Below are 20,911 nucleotides of genomic sequence, written 5' to 3'. Positions count from 1 at the left end.
AGGGGAAGATGCTCTATGAAGTGGATTGATTCAGTGACTGGGGTAATTGGGATGGGTGTGTCAGAGGCAGTGCGATTGGCACAGGATAGAGCAGAGTTTAGGGCTGTTGTACATAGGGTCGCTAAGAGTTGCAAGCGATTCGACAGCCCATAACAACAACAATATTCTTAATAAAATGCTTTGTACACACAGTAAGCACTTGTAACTGGTAACTTAAAATCATTTGGAATCCTAAACATAACAGTTAAATAAAAGCATCCTAGACAATTATTATTACGTAAAGAAGTGAAACTTATAGTCTAAAAGTTCTAGAAAATCTGTATTTTATAAAACAAAGAATGATTACAGACAGCATTACCTTCAGAACCCATTATTTTCCGAAATCACATTATGACAAAAGTACAAATGTGTTAAAACAAATTTTAGTTAGCACCCATTCAACACTTTCAATCTGTTTTTCATTTTCTTAATACTATCTTTTGTTCAAGTAGTCTCAAAATTTTGAACCATATTCCTAGGAGACATAAAACCATCTTAGATTTCTGAATTGAAATATTTGACCTTTTACACAGCACACTATGCACTACTTCTTGAACAAGTAAGGTATTGCTCTTAGCTGCCATGAAGTCAACTATGACTCATAGTCACTCTGTGAACAACAAATCTCGGGTTTAAAAGATAATTCACCTAAGTAACAAGGTCAGGCAGTAGTCAGGTTATGTCCAATTTCTGGACAATTCCACAAGCCCACTGCTGAGGAACTAATTGCAAAGTTGTGGTATGCCACGGGATCAGAAACCACTCCCAGCTGCTCCTCCAGCAAGTTTTCAGAGGCTGTAAATCACACAGGTGATTACCCATCTCTCTCCCATAGAGCAGCTGGTGGATTCAAACCACCTGCCTTTCCATTGGCAGCACAACTCTTACCAGTAGGCCACCAGAGCTCCCTGAATGACCTCAATATGGCAGAGTTACTCACCGCTGGAGTTGATTCCCACTCATTAACAACCCTCCACTGAGTTTCCAAGGTGGTCAATCTTAAAAAGTGAAGACAGCACATCTTTCTCCCTTTGAACAGTTGGGAGTCTCAGACCATCAGAGGTGCTTGGTTTTTTGGTTAGCGGCACAAGATGGCAGAGTTATGTCGATTGTGGATCGAAGTAACGAAATTATTGACTATTTCAAGCTTATCTTCACTAGCTGCATTTAAATCAAGGAAAAGGATTTAAGCTTTTTCTTGCACTAACAAAAAAAAAAAAAAAAGGCCAAATCCATTGCTATAGAGTAAATTTTAATATAGAGTGAGTGACCCTCCACTGGTTTCTGAGGCTGTAATTATGTATGGGAGGAGACTGCCCATTTTTCCCTTGCCATTTTGTTCACGGAATTGAGCCTCTCATCTTTTGGCCAGTAGTTCAGCACATTATGCACTATACCAGAGAGGTTCCTGGTTACAGCCATTAAGTTAGAACAAGCTGGCCTGTCAATGGGTTTCTGAGGCTGTAAATGACACTAGAGGAGATGGCCCAACTTCCTCCCTCAGAATCATTTGTGGATTCGAAGAATTCTGTAGTGTAGTGGTTATCACGTTCGCCTAACACGCAAAAGGTCCCCGGTTCGAAACCGGGCGGAAACAGAATGAGAATTCTCAACTGACTATACCCTTTCACTGTTTTTGTTCAGACATTCCTCTAGGTCATATAGCCCTGGTGTACAAGTTGCCGTCCCGCGGGTACTTGTGGTTGCTGTGAGGCTGAACACTATGACACAGATGTGTCAAATGCATTAATGGCTGGTTACCCAATGCGGACAGAGAGGTGGGTGGAGCTCCCTGATTAAAACAAGCTTGGAAGGAGGAGTGGCATCCACTTCCATAGCTTGCCTCCAGAAACCGTATGAACCTGGAGAGAGGATAAGAGACACCCAAGAGTCGAGGACTCTCCTTCACAGGGTCGCTATGTATCGCCTGCGACTCAACGGCACTTAACAACACCACCACAAGAATTTGAACCTGTTCTGAGTGGACTCAATTATAAATTCCACTTAAAGACAGAAATAGGAAATGATATAATTTATAAAACAGGGACTATGTTACAGAAATAAAAAGCTCAAATTATACATATTATAAACTATTCCCAGTAGTAATGAAAATAAAGACTTCCTCTGAACCATCGTCAACTTGGTTACAGAATGTTTGTTACACAACAAACTTACACAAATGGTTCTAGTCTTATTTCCTTTACTGCTAACAGTCACAGAACCAAAGAACAACTACAAACAACAGTACAAACTTCCCTTGTTGGTTAGGGAGAGTTGAAGAACTATGCAATGAAAATGACTTGCTTTAGTTTAACAAAGTGAACAGTAAAAATAAGAGATCTGCACCAAAATTAGGGACAAGACTAAAAACTATAAATTCAAGATACATAAGCTCAAAAAAGGTATCCTTCAACAATGAATAAGTTGGGTTCACCTTAGTTGTCTGTGTATATAATGTGAGGGTATAACTGAATTTGTTATGTGCTATCAAGTCACCTACAACTCACAGCAAACCTATGAACAATAGCTCTGAACGCTGCCCTATTCTGAGCAAACCTCACTGCCTCTGATACACCTGCCGCTACCCTAGTCACTGTGTCAATCCATCTTATCCAAGGTCTTCCTCTCCTGAGCCGATCTTCCAACCTTCCAAGCAAATTGAATTTAGAGATTAATAATTTTTAAAGCTTCCTCTAGGAGAGTCCATCTTATTGGATGGATTTAATACTGACTAATAACAAAGTCTAAGACTAAAATCTAAAATTCAAATAAATGTGGCCTTCTCATTAGGTATCTTCTTTGCCTAGTAGGAAAGTATCTAAATTTCAACAACTTAAGACATTCCCAAGAGCTCAATATCCCACCTAAAATTTGTAAATAAAATTGTATAAGCTTCATTTTAAAACTTGTATGTTCATAAATCTGGCAACTGCCTAACTTCCTAATTAGAAAATACTTTCCCCTTTCTATTACTATTGTATTATTAAGTAATACCAAGTTTGTTGTTGTTGGGTGCCATAGACTTTGCTCTAGATCCTGGGCAGCCCCATACACAAGAATCAAATGCAGCTTGGCCTGTGCACTAATCTGTCTGAAACATACTGGACTGCTATGATCCAGTTTTCAACAGCAAACTTTCGAAGACGATCAAGCCTTTCTTCTTGATCTATCTTACTCTAGAAGCAATCACATCAACATGCAAAGCTTCACTGACAAGACAAGAGAGACCTTCAGTTATACAGGCTGCGAATGGAAGCCCAACCCTCCACAAAGTAGGTGATAAATTTATCTAATAGAGTAACAAAAAAGCATTTGGAGACATCATTAACTCTAATTTAAAAAAAAAAAAAGTAAGCTATTTTATCTTGTCTGCTTAAAATTGTTATCCATTCTTTAAGAACACTTAAATATCCCTGTGAACTTTTTCTCAAAAGCCTACATGGTCTCCAACCCCATTCTTGAGCTCCAACAACTATCCATCCCATTAGACACAAAAATCCCTTGTTATTTAGTATGTCCTCCATTAGACATGAGCTTTGTAAGAGCAAAGGATCTTTTTTTTTTTCAAAATATTTTTTTATTTATTTATTTTATGTGTGTACCGTCAAATTGGATCTGACTGGTACAGGAGGTGATTGTTCCTCCTCCTTCAGCAGAGCATCTGGTAGATTTGAACCGCGCACTTCTGGGATTACAGTGCAGTTTCCTGCCACTAGGCCACCAGAGCTCGCCAGAGCAAAGGATCTTGACGTTAAGCATATAGACATTCAAATAGCAGATCAGTAAGATCCTCTCTTACTTCCATCAAGTCAATTCTAACTCGTAACTATTATCCACTGGGTTTCTGAGGAGCATCTGGGTAAAACTTAACTAGAGCCATCCCTTCTTTCTCCCTAGAGCCACTGGTGGATTCACACGTCAGAGAGAAGCAGCCTTTTAGTTAGCAGGGCAACACGCTACATGATCAGTTCCTTACGATAAAATCCTAGTTAATAAAGAAAGTGTGCTTGGGGGGCAGGGCATGGGTTTATTTACGAGGGTGATATAAAATATCTATGTAAAGATAATCTGTGATTAAATTAAATCTATGATCTGACTATAAAGTTTTATTCACTATTAAGGTATTTTAGTCAGAATTCCACTAACAGCTTGTTGATATGTAACCAATCCTAAAAGAGCAATTTTTAAATTGTCATTCCTCCTAAACTAACAACTCCCATTTCATTTCATAAAAGCTACTGCCTATAGGACCAGGCCCTTTACTCATCCCTAAGCCACAACATCAATTAGACTGGCATCAACCATAGCCTTGAACTTTTTAACGTCTTACTTAGGGATGTCTGCTCCAACAAGGCACTGTAGCCTCACTCTGATTCCAAATCCACCCTATCTGTTCCAGGAAACCAGGCAGATGTGTAAGAAAGAGGTGTAAAAAAATGATCTATGCTAGAACAGCAAACAAATGCTGGCGAGGTTGTGGAGAAACTGGAACCCTTATTCACTGTTGGTGGGAGTGTAAAATGCTGTATCCACTCTGGAAGGCAGTATGGTGCTCTCTCGAAAAATTGCAAATAGAAATACCATTTGACTCAGCAATTCCACTACTGGGAATTTACCCCAAAGAAACCGTAACTGGCACACAAGCGGATATAGGCACACCCATGTTTATCACAGCTTTGTTCACAATAGCAAAGAATTGGAAACAACCTAAATGCCCATCAACAAATGAATGGATAGAGCAGCTGTGGTATATTCACACAATGGAATACTATGCTGCAGAGAAAAACAAGGAATTCATGAAATATTATTCAAAATGGATGACCCTGAAGGACATTATGCTGAGTGAATTAGCTCAGTCACAGAAGGACAAATACTGCATAGTGCCACTGTTGTAAAAGGGGACTGGCATTGGGATTGGAGGGAGACTGAGAAAGACAGGATAAATTATGTATACTGTATTGAAATAGATGAAGGAGAGAACTGTTTAAAAGGGGTATATATATGATTAGGTATTATTGTCATGACAAGAGTCCAGAACGAAGGCTGCATAGTGGAGTGGACTTGGGGGGAGGGACTGTATAACAATGAAAGAATTTTTCTTTTACTTTTCAAAGAGAAGAGCAAACTGGGGGGAAAGTGCAACAATGAATAAATGGAAATCCAAAGTCTCTGTAAACTTTCATTAACATTAATAAAAGAAAATAAGAAAAAAGGTAAAAAAATTATCTCTGCTAAATATTAACTTCCACTTGAAATACACTAGAATCAGTTTTAAGTAATCCTTGTGTGTGATCATAAGAAGCTAAACTTCTTGTAATATTTTTTTTTTAATTTTTTTTTTTTTTTAAATTTTGTGTGCGTGTACCGTCAAATCAGATCTGACTGGTACAGGAGGATATTGCGCCTCCTTCTCCGGCAGAGCATCTGGTGGATTCGAACCGTGTTCCTCTGGGATTGTCTTGTAATATTTTTTATATTTAAATATGTTCTGAATTCTAAATAACTTTATAAAGTCAATTTGCAAGATTTCAATTCTTATGCTTAAGACTGTCTACAGCATTAATTGGGGTACCAAGGAACAACTGATCTACTCAATAACTTAACACTTCAAATCAACTTTCATGTAATAAATCAGATTATAATAGTTAAATACAATAAATATGCAAAATTTTCATGAAAATTCTGTGAAAATACACATACCTAACTCCAGTTCCCTTCTACCCTCATTAACCTGAAACAAACTTTAGTTATCACTACAACCCATTTGGAGAAGACTAAAGGAGGAAAAACAGTTTGCAGAGTAGATCATTAATAGACTGCATATTATTTGATACAACCTCAAAAAAATATTTCCAATATGTACAAGAAACAGGTGGCTGGAAGAAAGGAGGAGTGGAGCAAAGTTTGTAACTGTTTCAGTTCTCAAGCAGTTAATACACATGGGCACTGATGATCTTGAACTGTCAACCTTTTGGTGAGCAGCTGAAGAGCTATGCCACCAAAGCACGGCCACTGGCAATCTTACCTGGTGCTCTTCACTGGCAGAACTGACAAAAGCAGGCTTTTCCCATGAACAGAAATGGCAAATAGGTCCATTTTTTCCATCACATAATTTTTAAAGAAAAATGTTTCAGAAAGTGGTACATCTTGGTCTACCCTATCACAGACCAAATCCCTTTTGGTTTAACAGTATAATATAAGTAGGTGTATCTTTAGATAGAAGCTCAAAAAAGTTCTTAGGAATACATTCAGACACCTTCAGCACTATCTATGCTAAAATGTTACTTTGACATTGAAAGCATGTAAAACTCATTCAAATCCAACAGGAAATCTTTTATGAAGCAGAAATTTTTCCAATTGCTACTCCCTGTGTAAATGTCAATGTTCAAAAGAATAAATGAGAGTTCAAACCAGTTTATTCTAAGTAATATCTTAAGATGCTCCTCACTAAAGGTATTCCTATTACAAAATACTGATGCAACTATGAGTTGTTTCCTAAACCTCCCATTTTGCAAAAACTGCCCTGTTTTTTAAGGCAAAAAGCCTAACAAACTTCACACTGCAACACTGAAACAATCCTAATTTATAAATATTTTAATAAAGATCAAGTGTCTGCCTCACCATGTGCAAAAAATAAGTAAAGCCTGGAAAGCCAACCTGTCTTTCAACAGTTTATGCTACTACAGCTGGATGCCTGATTACCTGCCATCCCAAAAATACAAGGACCCTTAATAGTTTTAATAACTGCTGAGCAACACATGCTAGAGAACAAAAAAAAAAAAAAATGGACACAAAGGAGACTGTCAAAGACTGAGTTTCACATACTGTATATCACACATCTTTCCAACACCTCTAACTTCTTAATCAGCAACTATATGTCTTCCAAATCTGACTGATAAATGGAGAAGTACTCTCTGTCTTTGTATGTTACATTTGCAATACTCACATATGATTCAGAACAAGAAATACTGCCATACTGATTTCTAGAACCATACGAAAAGGAATAAAAAGATGCAACAAAGTGAATAGCAGAGATAAAAGAAAGGTTCTCTTTTAGAGATTTATCCTTGTCCTCTATAGTGGAAATATGAGAAGTGCCGACAGGAAGAATGTGAATATAAAAATTAAAACTTCTTAAATAGACTAGTACTCTTGAAAGTAGAGCTTTGAAGATCACTTATTTTTATGAAATAATTATTCTTCAATAATTAACAAATTTCTAGGTCAAACATTAAAAGCAAATGGAATATAGGTCCAATGAGGAACAAAAGCTCTAAAATCAGTTATGTTGTTGCTGTGTATCATCTAGTCAGAACCGATTCATAGCTGACCCTCCAGCGGGTTTTCAGACGGAGAATGCCCATCTTTCTCCCATGGAGAAGATAGTGGATTTGAACGTCGTTCCTTCAGCACTGTAGCACAGCCCACCTGAGCCCCCTAATATTGGTTATGTTTATCTTTTTAAAAGCATGTATCTGTTATTCTGATACAATGTTGACAACTTTCTTAAGGCCCTTTATCATGCCAGCAAATTCCTACGTCTCTTGGTATTTCTGCACATTCTAGTTAAGAAAATGCCACTTGAGAAGGCACAAATGATGATTTAGACAATCAAGAGACACAAACTCAAAACAGTTGACAATCTACTAAAAGAGGGTTATTAAGATTCAAGAGAGGGGAGGACTGGCAGAAGAGGTAGGCAGAGCACGGAAAGCAGCCGGGCAGAGCCGATGCCCCGTTTGCACACACTTACAGGTTTGCTAGGGTACACGTTAGACAGATGCATTTTTAGTTTTCCCACTGTCCAGTTCAAGAAGCAGCTAATAGTCTGGTCACTGTATTTCTGATTCGGTGCTTTAATGACGAGGGTCACAGGAATCTCCATACCACTTTGATCCATGGTAACTCCAAAGTTGGACGGAGCCAAGCGAAAACAGCAGTTAAACCCACGGGAGCCAAGGCGGCTACAGCCTTCGCAACTAGGATGGGGGACAGCAGGGAGTTCTTAAAATCTCGAGTCCAAGTCAGTCACAAGAGCATCGGACGATACGAAGGCCATGGCCGATCCCAAGGCTGGGCAGAGGCGACAGCCGCGGGGGTCTACGGCCCCGTACAGATCTCCCCGCCAGGTCCGGGTTCCGCCGGGCTCGGGACTGCGCAGGGAGGCAGGGGGTGGGGACAAAGAGAGCGAGCGGTGAGTAGGGGCAGTGAGGTGAGGGCCCTACATCCCGGGTCACCACCCCGCCCGCCGCCACCCCCGAGATGAAACGCAACAAGGCCCTACGCGACAGCTCTGCAGCGCGGGGCGGACCAGGGTACCTGACTGGAGCCGCTGGGCCCGCCGTCACCGCCCTCGGCGCTGGCAGAGCCGGACGTACGACCAGGCGTCCTCCGCGACCGCGGATCCCTCCCTGCCGCTCCGCAGGGGCGCCGGCGGCCACAGCCCGGCCGCAGGTCTCGCGAGGCGGCACGGGTGGGAGTGGGGAGAAGTTATCCACAGAGTGTGACCCCACTCTCCACCGGACCCCGCGGGCTGGGCGGGGACGGACGCGGCGGCAGGGGCGGCTGCAGGTGGCAGGAGGGCGGGGACGCGAGCCGCACAGCCTGCCGCGCGCAAGTCTTGTTGTTGTGGGGCTGGTGGTCCGGGCCCCATAAACCGGAAGGCGCAGGGCGGAAGTGCGTCACTCGCGGCACGCCCTGGCATGTGGCTCTTCGGGCCCTGCGGTCATTGGGCGTTTTGGGACCCACTCACACTGAGTTCCCTGTATCTGAAGGCTGTGGGCTCCGTGGGACACCCCCAGGATGGACCATTCATTCTTCGTAGGCCCCCAGACGCCAACATTATCCAGTCATAACCATACCCTGAGATTTCTCTCTGTTGCAAAAGTGAGTGTCTCCTGATAGTTAAAGTTCTAATCAGTAATCTTGCAATTGGAGCCTTGGTGGCCTAGTGATTAAGAAGCTACTCCACAATTCCAAAACCTTGTGGTTCGAATCCACTAACTGTCCTACAGGAGAAGAATGGGTAATCATTTCTACTGTGGTTTACTGCTCCGGGCAGTTATCTCTTCTGTGATTTTGCATTCTGAGGCTCCATCTAACATTTTGGACATGTTGCAAGGAGAGACCCGTCCTTGGAGAAGGACATCATGCTTGGGAGGTTGGAGGAACAGCGCAGGAGGGGAAGGCCCTCTATGAGATGGATTGATTCAGTGACTGGGGTAATCGGGATGGGAGTGTCAGAGACTGCGATTGCCACAGGACAGAGCAGAGTTTAGGGCTGTTGTACACAGGGTCGCTATGAGTCGCAAGCGACTCGATGGCACAGAACAACAACAACAACTGTGGTTTACTGCCTGAGACAGTAAACAACATTTTTGTTGTTGTGTACTATCGAATCGGAACCAACCAGTAACTGACCCTCTGATGGGCTTGCAGAGGCAGTTAATTGTACAGGAGATTGCCCATCTTTGTCCCTCGGAGCAGCTGGTGTATTCGAAGCATGTGCCTTCAGGATTGTAGCTCAGCTTCTTACCCTAGACCACCCGAGCTCCCTATAGCTGGGTCAACTCCAACTCAATGGCACATAAGGAGCTTGAAATTAGTAACAGTTTCTTTAGTGTGGATTGTTTGCAAAAGACTGTGCCACCACCTTAGGGAAAGAGAAATGCAGGATACGTTCAGTAAAGATTAGAGGTCAAGGTATTTAATTAGACTTAAGTCACTGACCCTGTGAGTCTGGCTAATCCTACAGAACTGGGGTATGTATGGGGAGCATGTATGTATGTGTACATACCATCTGATGCACTGGGAGGTTAATTTTCATCTTATTCCTCTTGTCAAATCATTATTTATTGAGCACCAAATGTATGTGCAGCTTTGTAGCAGAGGAAGAGGGATGGCAGAGTGAATTCTCTATTTTATAGCTTAGACATAAAATGCAAAGGTTATACCCATTGTCAAAGGTTAGTTGGAGGAAGATGGAAGTGAAATAAAAAAAAAAAAAAGGTTAGTTGGAGGAATTGAGGAGTAAGTACTGTAAATCACCACCAACCAGCTCTCAGCTTCTAGTGCCATACTGACTTGCCTGTGATTGTGATGCTGGAACCAATGACACAATGCCACTGGGATTTCACTAATGAATAAGCTTCAGTGGAGCTTCCAGACTAAGACAAACTAAGGGGGGGTGGGGTGGCGGAGGGGACAGGTGTGCCTGGCAAAGTATGTCAGAAAATGAGCCAATGAAAATCTAGGTCACAGCAGAAACACCGGCCAACTCAGTAGCTGTGGACATTTCATGGGGAGGAATCAATCACTAGAGGAAGATACCATGTTTGGTGAAAGGGCACAACAAGGATGCTGGAGATTTTCAGTGAGATGGATTGTCACCATAGCAACAATGAGGGAACTGGAAAAGGTAAGGAAGACAGAACTGGACTGTGTTGTCTTCTGTTGTACTTAAGGTTGCCATGAACCAGAGTCCACTGTGAGGCAGCTAACAGGAACTATACTGCATTTTCATAGCTCCAAGCTGGGAAAGGGGCTCTTTTCAGCTCGACAAGATTTACAGCCTCTGTTGGGTTAGTGACTAGGGGAAGATTGTCTCTTCAACAGCTAGTGCAGAAGGACCTTTTACAGTCCTCCCTCCCTTACTCTGGCTCTTCATGGTAGGACACTGGGCTTATCTGTATCCTCTCTACTGTTCTTCAAAAGAGTGAAATTCCTTCTATTTCTGGTCATAGATGGAAGCAGCTTGCTCTGGCTCAGGTTTTCTGTGACCAACTTTGATCCTTGTCTCCCAGTACTTATCTATCTGTAATCTCATACTTTGGGCATGTTGTCAGGAGGAACTAGTCACTGGAAAAAGACATCTTTCTGTGAAAGGTAGAAGGAGGGTCAGAAAAAAAGAAGACAACCCTCAACAAGATAAATTGACACAGGGACTTTAACAATGGACTCGGGCATGTCACCAAAGATGAGGATGGTGCAGGATAGGGCAAGGTTCGCATTTGTTGTCCATAGATAGTCTTTAAATTGTAGTTGCCTTGACAGCACATACCAACAGTTTCTTCCTAATAGCACCTTAATGTAGGTCAGCAAAAAATAATTTTTCAGATTCCCTGGCTGCTGGTGGCAACTGTTTGAAATAGTTCTAACTAATGAGATGAAAATTTAAATTGCTACATGGGATTTCTAAGAAAACATTTAAGATGGACAGGCTGTACCCATCTTGCCCTTGTCCTATACCTGCCCTCCAAGTTCAGCTGCCATAGTTCAATGATGAAGAAACAATCAGGAAGACAAAGACCTAGGTGCCAAGGGTAACTGAATCAATAATAAGACATCAAAATAAGCCTGTTAGAATCTATCCAAAGCTAAACTAGAACTGCCCCAAAGGGTTTTTAAGGAGTTGGGTCTGCCGGCTGGCCTGGAGACTCCACTCTAAGAGTTGGCTCCTAGCGTCTGATGGCAGTCGCTTCTTGATGGTGGTCACGTCTTCATGGTGGTCACCTAAAACAAGTTTTTGTGGTCGTGTTTGATGTGTGTTACTGTTCCCCCCCTCCCCCAAAAGTAAGTGTCAGTTCAACTTTTGACTAAGGGTGGAGGCCTGCTTAAGGGCGTGTCTTTAAAATCCGATAGTGAGGAGTTGGGTCCAGCCTGGAGACTCCTCTCTACGACAAGTTGGTTCCTATCATCTGATGGCCTGTGGCCCTCGGCCCAAATTTAATCATTTTAAAATGAATATTTTTTAGGTGATACAACAATCATTTGTCTATTTCCTGTACTGAATCACTTGGCGTTGCTGTGATACTGAACACTGTACCATAGTCATCAGGTACCATAATGGTTATTCATCATGTACAATGTTTGGAGGAGCTTCCAGACTGATTCATGTTGAGAAGCAGGAATGGAATCAACTTCCTAAACTAGATGCTTCTGGAAACTCTATAAACATACAGAAATGATGTTAGTTATAGAACAGAGTTCAGGTCTTTTATGGAAGGATCACTATGAGTCTTATTCAACTTGACGACACTTAACCACTGCTAAATGAACCTAGTGGTGTTATATCTAGAGGAACCTTCTTCCACTTTGTACATCACTCTTTGTCAATGTGCTGTATGAAGTAACCTGGGTTTGCTGTGATGCTGAACCTGTGTCATTGGGTGGTTGTTGTTGTTGTTGTTGTTAAGTGCCGCTGAGTCATAGATGACTCATAGCAACCCTACGAACAAGACCTGAACACTTGTATAACTTTCATCGATTCTCCAAGTTCATAGAGTTTCCAGAGGCAAGCTATGGGTATAAAATACTATAATGGTTTTCCAAAGTGGACAGTGTTTGTTGGAGCTCCCAGTTGTAAAACCGGTTTAGAAGTAGGAGTGGCATCCACTTCCTAAATCACATGCCTCTGGAAACTCTATGAACTTGGAGAAACGACGATGGCTATGGAAAGGCATTAGGTCTTTTGTTCATAGAGTAACTATGAGTTGTGCTCGACACAATGGCAATCAACAACAACAATATCTTTACAGGAACAGATTGAATCCTCTTTCTCACTTGGAGTGGCTGGTGGTTTCAAACCACCAACTTTCCAATTAACAGTCAAATTATTAATCTCTGTGTCACTAGGACTCACTCCTTCACTAGGATGAGAGAGCAGAAAAACTGGAAGAGACTGTGTCTCTCGTAGTATCATCACATGGTATCATCACAAGCCCTAGACTGTCCATCTTAAGACTTATTAAAAAATAAAAACAACAAAACAACAGCCAAGGTCCGGTTTAAACCTGGAAGTATTAACCCAAACTCTACAACTTCTGCCTCCTACTCTACTTGTTTGCCATGTATGAGTCTTGTTTGTGACTCAAATTTCCAGGACCTCTTTAGGGGTCATATGACCAACTCACTCAGCCCTGTGACACGTACATTGTTACTATTACTCATGTGCATTTCAACTGTGATAGCACTCCTTAAAGCAGGGCCCCTGAAAGCTTCATTTGCATGGGCAAAACCAGATGAAAATGTAGTGAATGTTTTTCACTTACATAGTGAATTTTTTTCAAACTGAGAAATGCCAAGCATATCCTTCCCAGTGGATCCCATTAAGATGAAATTGTTAACACCTTCAATCTTTTCTCCATCCTCCATGAAGTTGCCTATTGGCCAAGTAGTGAGGATTTTGGTTTTCGTCTTGTTGAGATGTAGTACATATTGAAACTGTACTCTTTGATCTTCTACAGCAAGGGTTTCAAGTCCTCTTCACTATCGGCAAACACGTTTGTGACATTTGCATAATGCAGGTTGTTGATAAGGTTTCCTCTGATCCTAAAGCCAAATAAAGAGAAGAAATGATGATGCAAAAGACACAAAATTTCAAAGGGCAGCTCTAGAAGACAAAGCAATTATAACAAAAGGTGCAAAGTCCTAGAGTTAGAAAATCAAAAGGAAAGAGCGTACTTGACATTTCTCAAACTGACAGAACTAAAGAACAAATTCAAACCTTGTAAAAACTGAAAGGGCCACATGGGAGCAGCTATACCTCACCCTTACCAACTTCACAAAGGCAAGCTGTCCCCATCAGCAGCATCAATAACACAAAACCAATTCCCAGATCAGACATGACCCCCTAAACTCCAATACCTCTTCCTACTCATCTCAACACTGATCTCACTGCTTTACTCGGTCCAAAATGCAACATGATTGCTCACAGATCACACGGAATTATATTGGGGAAATCGAAAGGTTACAACCCAGATTAATAACAGAATATAGTCAAGACAGCCCCAAAATATACACATAGGTACCTCAGCCTCAAGCCTCAGGGGTTTTTAGTCAGTGTTCCCAAGTTCTCAGTCCTGCCCATATTGGCTTCCACCCACCCAACCCCCAACTCCCTAATTGTCCAACAAAGTTCTCAGTTCCACCAATATTGGCTCTTCCCTGCAAAGTTTACAACATGTTACCAGTTTGGCCATAGATGTTGCCACTTGCTATAGGTGTAGCTATAGCATGAAGGATACCCTACCTTGTCTTGCTTTCTCTTCAATGCCACCAGAAGATCTCTCTCCATGGCTAGAGCTGTTCCATTTATTGACAAAATTTGCCAATCCCCTTGTGGATAGCTAATATGCCCTATTCCCACCCATTCATATGGTCAGGTCAGATTCAAATGGCTAGGGAAGCCATATAGAAAGATAAACTCCACAAGCCTCAAGTTGTAATACTGAAGGATGCAACAGGCAAAACCTTGGGTGATGTAGGAAACATCAAAAGAAGATGGAAGAAATACATAGAGTTACTGTACCAAAAATAATTAGTCCACAATGAACCATTTCAGTAAATAGTGTTTGATCATTATAATCATAAGAATCAATGGTAATGAAGAAGTTCAAGATGCAATGAAAGCATTGGCAAAAATAAGTCCTTAGGGCCTTGATAGAATACCAACTGACATGTTTCAACAAACAGATACAGCCCTGAATGTGCTCACTAGTCTATGCCAAGAAATTTGGAGGAGAGTTACCTGGTCAAGTAACTGTAAGAGATCGATTATTTGTTCCCATTCCCCAAAACAATAATCCAACAGAATGTAGAAATTATTGACCAATATAACTAATATCATATGCAAGTGAAATCTTACTGAAGTTTTTTTTAAATGGTGGAATAGTGCATGAACAGAGAACTGCCTGATTGTGAGTCTGTAACTTCTATGTGACCACTGCAATGAATTCTTGAACCCAGAATAGAAGCAGAGAGTGCTGTTAGAAGGAGAAATTGTGACACAAATGAGAGTAAAAAAGGGTGTGATGGGTGGAGGCATGTCTGACCTCTTCCTCTTAGGAATTAACCTTGGACAACAGTGGTCATGATGGTGTTTTCTGTCCCATTCATGAGATAAAAGAGGTAAAATGATACTGCCATGCCACTTTTACAGCTATAAAGTTCCCAAAACATTTCTCTCAATCTGTACATTATCTTTCCACTTTAAAAAAAGGGGGGGAAACCCTCCTTTGCTAAATATAAATATTCTATTTTTATAAAGTGTTATTTACCTATTTTATCTTTTGCTGCTTATGATTTTGTTATAATATTAATCCTTTTCCTTGGTAGTAATAAATCTACTATGACAATATTAACTATAAATTACTCAACATATATAATCTTAGTATCTAGCTCAGTAGTTTAGGGTGATTTATACCGATTAAGTAACTCTTCTTTTAACAAAATAAAATTTAAATTTAAATCAAATTATTTTATATAATAAAAATTTATTTCCAGTGTTTGTGGAATGTTTATTTACTTCTAATTCTTTTCAGCTTTGGAGTAGGAAGGAGAAGAGCGAAATATATTTAATCATTCTCAGATACTAAATTCTTTTCAAAATATAAAGAAAATAGCTTTTACTAAACTGTTCTTACTGAAATTTAGAATACCTTACAGGTAGGTAAAATATTTTTATGATGTTGGGTAATGCATTTTGGTGGTTGGGGTGTGTGTGTGTGTGTGTGTGTGTGTGTGTGTGTGTGTGTATTCCTTTTTCTTCATCTTAAGATGTATCTAGCTCATTGAAGTAAAATCTTGCTGAAGATTACTCAGAAATGCCCTTAACAGTACGTCAACAAGGAATTTTCAGAAATTCAAGTTGAATTCAGAAGAGGCCATGGAACAAGGATTGTCATTGCTGATGTCAGACATAGCTGAACACAGAAGATACCAGAAAGGGTGTGTGTGTGTGTGTGTTTTCTGTGGATGATACAAAGACCTTTGACTGTATGAATCATAAATTATGGCTAACACTGAAAATAATGGGAATCCCAGAACATTTACTTGTGCTCATGTGAAACCTATACATAGACCTAGAAGCTGTGATCCAAAGAAAATACTGCATGGTTTAAAATTAGTAGAATGTGCATCACTCTTATATGCTTTCTCCATGCCTAGTCAATCTATATGCTGAGCAAATCGTTCAGAAAACTGAACTATATGAAGAAGAATGTGGCATTAGGTTTGGTGAAAGACTTATCAACAACTTCTACTATGCAGCTGACACAATCTTCTTGCAGAAAGTTTTAGGACTTGAAACACTTGCTGCAGAAGGACAAAGCCTTCAATAAACATTGCCTCTCAACATTAAGAAAACTAAAATCCTTTCCTCTGGACAAATAGGCAGCATCATACATAGATGGAGGAAAAAATTGAAAGTGTCAATTATTTCATTTTACTTAGATTCATAATCAATACTCATGAGTAACAACAGGAAATAATAAAGATATAAGTTTAAAGATGTGCCTGATTCAAGCCACACTCTTTGCAATTGCTTCTTACACATCTGAAGGGTGCATAATGAATTAGGATTACAGAAGAATCATTCACACCTTTGAATTGTGATGTTGGTGAAGAGTGTTGAATATTTGATGAACTATCGAAAGAATAAACAAATCTGTCTTGGAAGAAGTGTAACTAGGCTACTCCTTAGAGGCAAAGTTGGTTAACTTCCTCTTACATTCTTTGGGCATGTTATCATGTTATCCAGTTCTTTTCGGTGGAAAAAACCAAAACCAAAAAACCACCAGGAAACATCATGCTGGAAGAGGTGGAGGATCAGAAAAAGAGAGGAGGAACTTCAATAAGATGGACTGGCACGTTGACTGTACCAATGGATTCAAGCGTATCAGAGGTGACAAGGACATCACGAGAAAGGGCAAAGTTGAGCTCTGTTGTTCATGGGGTCACTATGAGTTGTAGTTGATTTAATGATACCTGATAATAATAACTTCCTCCCATTCTATTCCTAGTAGCCATCCAAGAATTTTTATTATTTTTTTTTTTCTGCATGGGAACCTTTCTTTAGTTGTTTGGTTTTTTTTTTTAATTAAAAAAAAGGACTAAACTTTATTGGAAAAACTGCTGCAGACATTTTGACATAAGTTTACCTATTTAGGCAGACTTCACATGTAATCTTCCAAGAACAAAATGGGAGGACAGTAGAAATCCAACTAGAACTTTAACTTAGGTACAAAGTGGATTTTGACTCCTTTTTCACTCAGTGGCAGTGTCCCTTTTTATATCACGCTAGTGCTGAGACATACTTGACTGACTACCTTGGGAACAGTTCAATATTGATGACAACTGTCTTTCTTTAGCTTTTTACAGTAATAGACTCCTACCATAGTGGACTGACATTTCATTCAGCATAATAGGGTTAGGTTTTGTTTGCTTGTTTGTTTGCTTGTTTGTTTGTTTGTTTGTTTTTAAAACTTGCTCTTGGGAGGAAAGACTTCAATAAAGTAGAACTTGCAGTGGCATATTTCCAAGGTGATGTCAGCCATCTAGCTTATTTTTTTTCCATTTCCCCATTCCCTATCCTTGTAACTTAAAAAAAATCTGGTGCCACCAAGAATCCAATCACATCTTAATCAAGTCCATTCTTTTTTCTTTAAATGAAGTCTTGCACTTGACGCTGAGGAAAATTAGCTCTTTTCAACACTACACTTTCAAAAATTTTAATTGGCCTCAGATGTTCGATTATAAACACTCTTGCAGAAACTGGAAGGAAGAAAACCAACACTTATATGAAAAATGGACTGGGGACTAACAATGGATTTTAGTGATGTGTTATCTAGTGAGTTCTCAGAAGAGCCCTAGAAAGGAGTGGGAGTGAGGACATTAAAACTCAAGAAAGATAAGCATCAAATTATATATATTGAGAGAGAGAGAGAGATGCACACTTATACACATAAAAATTCCCATAGTTGGCAAGTTCTAAATGCAGTATTTCTGTTTCCACTATGATACATACTACTCTTTCCACTATGTTCAACTTGCTTACTTTAACATATTTATGGATAGCATGTCAACTGCCATGATGTTGAGTCAGTATTAACCTGGACACAGACCTAAAATGAAAGGGATTTCTCTTCCTATTTATGATGTACTCTTTTCAATAACTCTGGTGACGTTTTCACTTTGTTTTTGCTGTTGTAATTAGGTGCCAACAAGCCAGATATGATTCATAGTGATGCTGTGAACAACAGGTCTGATCTGTGTCCTGTCCTGTGCCATCCACATCATTTCTGACACACTGAGACTATTGCTGCAGTTACTGTGTGAATTTCTTTCTCAAAATAATGGATCATATGATGGTCTGGTTCAAAGTAACCCACACCAGTTCATTTCAGTTCACTAAGGCCTAGAACATGCATCTGCATCTCAATCTTCGTACATTTTTGACAGCTGCCGGTTTTCCTACTTTGTACATATCACACTGCAATTATTAAAGGATACTTGAAGCTGCTTCTCTTCATTTTAAGTGACTTCCAGTCTGGGCTCTACCTCTAATGCTATATTACTTTTTATTCATAGCATTTTCAGAGGCCTGTTATTTCAGATGTGGATGGCCAATCCTGCTTTCTAGTCTGTCTTAATCTGGGAGTTCTGCTGAAACCTGTCCACCATGGATGACCCTTCTGACATTTGAGATACCAGAAGCATAACAGCAATCCAGAAGTTACCCCAGTACAGCAAACTGACAAACAAGGGTTTCACTAATAAGAGCAGACAGTAAACAGGGGAGCATGTATAACTTAAGCTATAAAGTCATTGTTAGTTTTGTTGTTGTTATGTGCTTATCTGTCAAATACTGTTCTAAGTCTGAGCATTCAGATTAAGACAGACTAGAAAGAAGGATTGACCATCCACTTCTGAAATAGCAGGCCTTCAAAAACCCTATGAAAATTTTGGCACAAGATAGAGCAGGGTTTAGGGTTGTGGTACATAGGGATGCTATAAGTCACAGGCAGCTCGACAGCACATAACAACAACACAACAATAACATGTCATTGAGTCAAGTATGACAACAACAACATAATTAGCAACATGCAAATTATTCCCGAATACAAGAAACTGATAGATAGCTGTTGTACCTCCAACAATAAACCATAAAGACAATCAGGCATATGAGTATCGTGGCTCAGGACAGCCTTCTCTGATTCCAGCTGAGGCCTGTGGTGGTGCTGGCAGGACGGGGTCCTGGGTGGGATATTAAAAATATGCAACTTTTTCTGGTAAGGAATTGCTCTGTCAGCACAAAGGTATGTGGTTTGAGTTCATCAGCTGCCCTGCAGGAGAAAGATGGGCAATCTCCTCCCGTGCGCTTTACTGCCTCTGAAAACCTCCTGGAGAGTCAGCTATGGGTGGGTTCTGGCTCTGTGATACACAACAACAACAAAAACCTCCAAATAGCATCCTGGAGTGCCCACAACTCCAATAGTACCCAAGGTTCCAGCTGGCTATAAAATGCCTCAAAGCCAGCAGCACACCCTGTGAGCAGCTTCTTCGAATATCCTTTCCAATGGCTTGCTGCTTCAACAACCATTTTCACCATCCAGTTGCTACACCTCTTCTTACAAAATCTAGATCCCAGTCAGGTCGTGGGGGCCCTCTTTCAGATGTTTCTTCCTATAGTTGCTCTTTCTCAGCCCTGGAGACAATGGTTGCTCCCTATCCGTACTATTCTTGTATCCTTTAAAATTCCCTTTACACTTTACTCTCTCTCAAACTCTCATTGTAGTGGAACCAGAACCAACTCCTAGCTGATCTGGCATGTTTCTGAGGCTCTAAATTGCACAGGAAGAGATTGCCCACTTTTCTCCCCAAGGGTCACTCGTGGATTTGAACCACTAGAGAGGTGTCACCTTTGGGTTAGGAGAGCAACTGCTATGGATAATGTTACCAGAGCCCCCTTACCCCTTACTGTTGTTATATGTCATTGAGTCAGACCCAACTCAGAACTGACCTTCCAGGAGGTTTTCAGAGGCAGTAAAGTGCATGGGAGGAGACTGTCCATTTTTCTACCTTTGTATTTATTGTTGTTATGTGCTGTCAAGTCACCTTTGACTCATAGTGATCCTATCTATGTACAAGAGCTCTGAATCCTGCTCTATCCTGAGCCAAATTCATTGTCTCCAACACATCTACTATTATTACCCTGGTCACTGAGTCAATTAATCTCAACCCAGGGTCTTCCTCTCTTGTGCTGTCGCTCCACCTTTCCAAGCATGATGTCCTTCTCCAAGGACTGGTCCCTCCTGGCAACATGCCCAAAGTATGTGAGGCAGAGCTTCAAAATCCTTGCCTCTGAGGAGCAGCCTGGTTTCACCTTCCCCAGGTCAGACCTGTTTGTTTTCTTAGTAGTCTATAGTATGATTAATACTCTTTTCCAGCACCACAATTCAAAGGCATTGATTCTTCTTCTGTCATCCTTATTCATTCAAACTGCATGTCTTTGTGGTGGAAATGCAACTCCTTATCATGGTTGTTGTTATTATGTTCCATTGAGTCACCTGGAATTCATAGCAACCCTATATACAAAAGCTCAGAAGCCTGGCCCCTGTCCTCAGCCCTCTCGATGACTCTGACATACCTACCCCCATTACCCCAGTTACTGTATCAACTCATCTCATCTGTGGTCTTCCTCTCCTGTACTGTCCCTCCGCCTTTCCAAGCATGATATCCTTCTCCAAAGGACCAGTCCCTCCTGCCCATGTGCCCAAAGTATGTGAGATACAGCTTTAAAATCCTAGCCTCCAAGGAGAATTTTAGTTTCACCGTCTCCAAGAAAGATGTATTTATTTTCTTGGCAGTCCATGAGATGTTCAAGATTATTATCTAGCACCACAACTCAAAGGCTTCAATTCTTCTATTGCCATCTGTAGTCATTGTCTAGCTCTCTGATGTATAGCAAGTAATTGGGAGACCATGGCCTGGATGAGTGCAATAGAGTCATGATTTAATCTGCTGTCCTCAGGCCTGGTTTTAATTAGTTTTGGTCAAATATTCTTCTATGTGGTATAGCACTGGTCTGTCTATT

The 20,911-nt window shown here is 40.6% G+C and overlaps 1 protein-coding gene and 1 non-coding gene across 2 annotated transcripts in view; one reads left to right on the top strand and one right to left on the bottom strand.

Moving 5' to 3' along the window:
• HERPUD2 (HERPUD family member 2) overlaps positions 1-8,201 on the bottom strand; it is a 64,262-nt gene extending 56,061 nt beyond the window's left edge. Inside the window, exon 1 of the mRNA XM_006887594.1 lies at positions 7,793-8,201. Within this exon, the coding sequence (XP_006887656.1) occupies positions 7,793-7,939 (147 nt within the window). The 5' untranslated portion in view covers positions 7,940-8,201. The remainder of the gene's footprint in view (positions 1-7,792) is intronic.
• Positions 1,564-1,636, top strand: TRNAV-AAC. The gene has a single exon. It is a non-coding gene; the product is annotated as a tRNA-Val (tRNA).
• Positions 8,202-20,911: the final 12,710 nt, after the last annotated feature.

Source organism: Elephantulus edwardii, unplaced genomic scaffold (genome assembly GCF_000299155.1).
Source record: "Elephantulus edwardii isolate Elephantulus edwardi_28Jun2011 unplaced genomic scaffold, EleEdw1.0 scaffold00059, whole genome shotgun sequence".
NCBI classification, from domain to species: Eukaryota; Metazoa; Chordata; class Mammalia; order Macroscelidea; family Macroscelididae; genus Elephantulus; species Elephantulus edwardii.
Note: the sequence above shows the minus strand (reverse complement) of the source record. Positions and strands in the feature narration are given on the sequence as shown.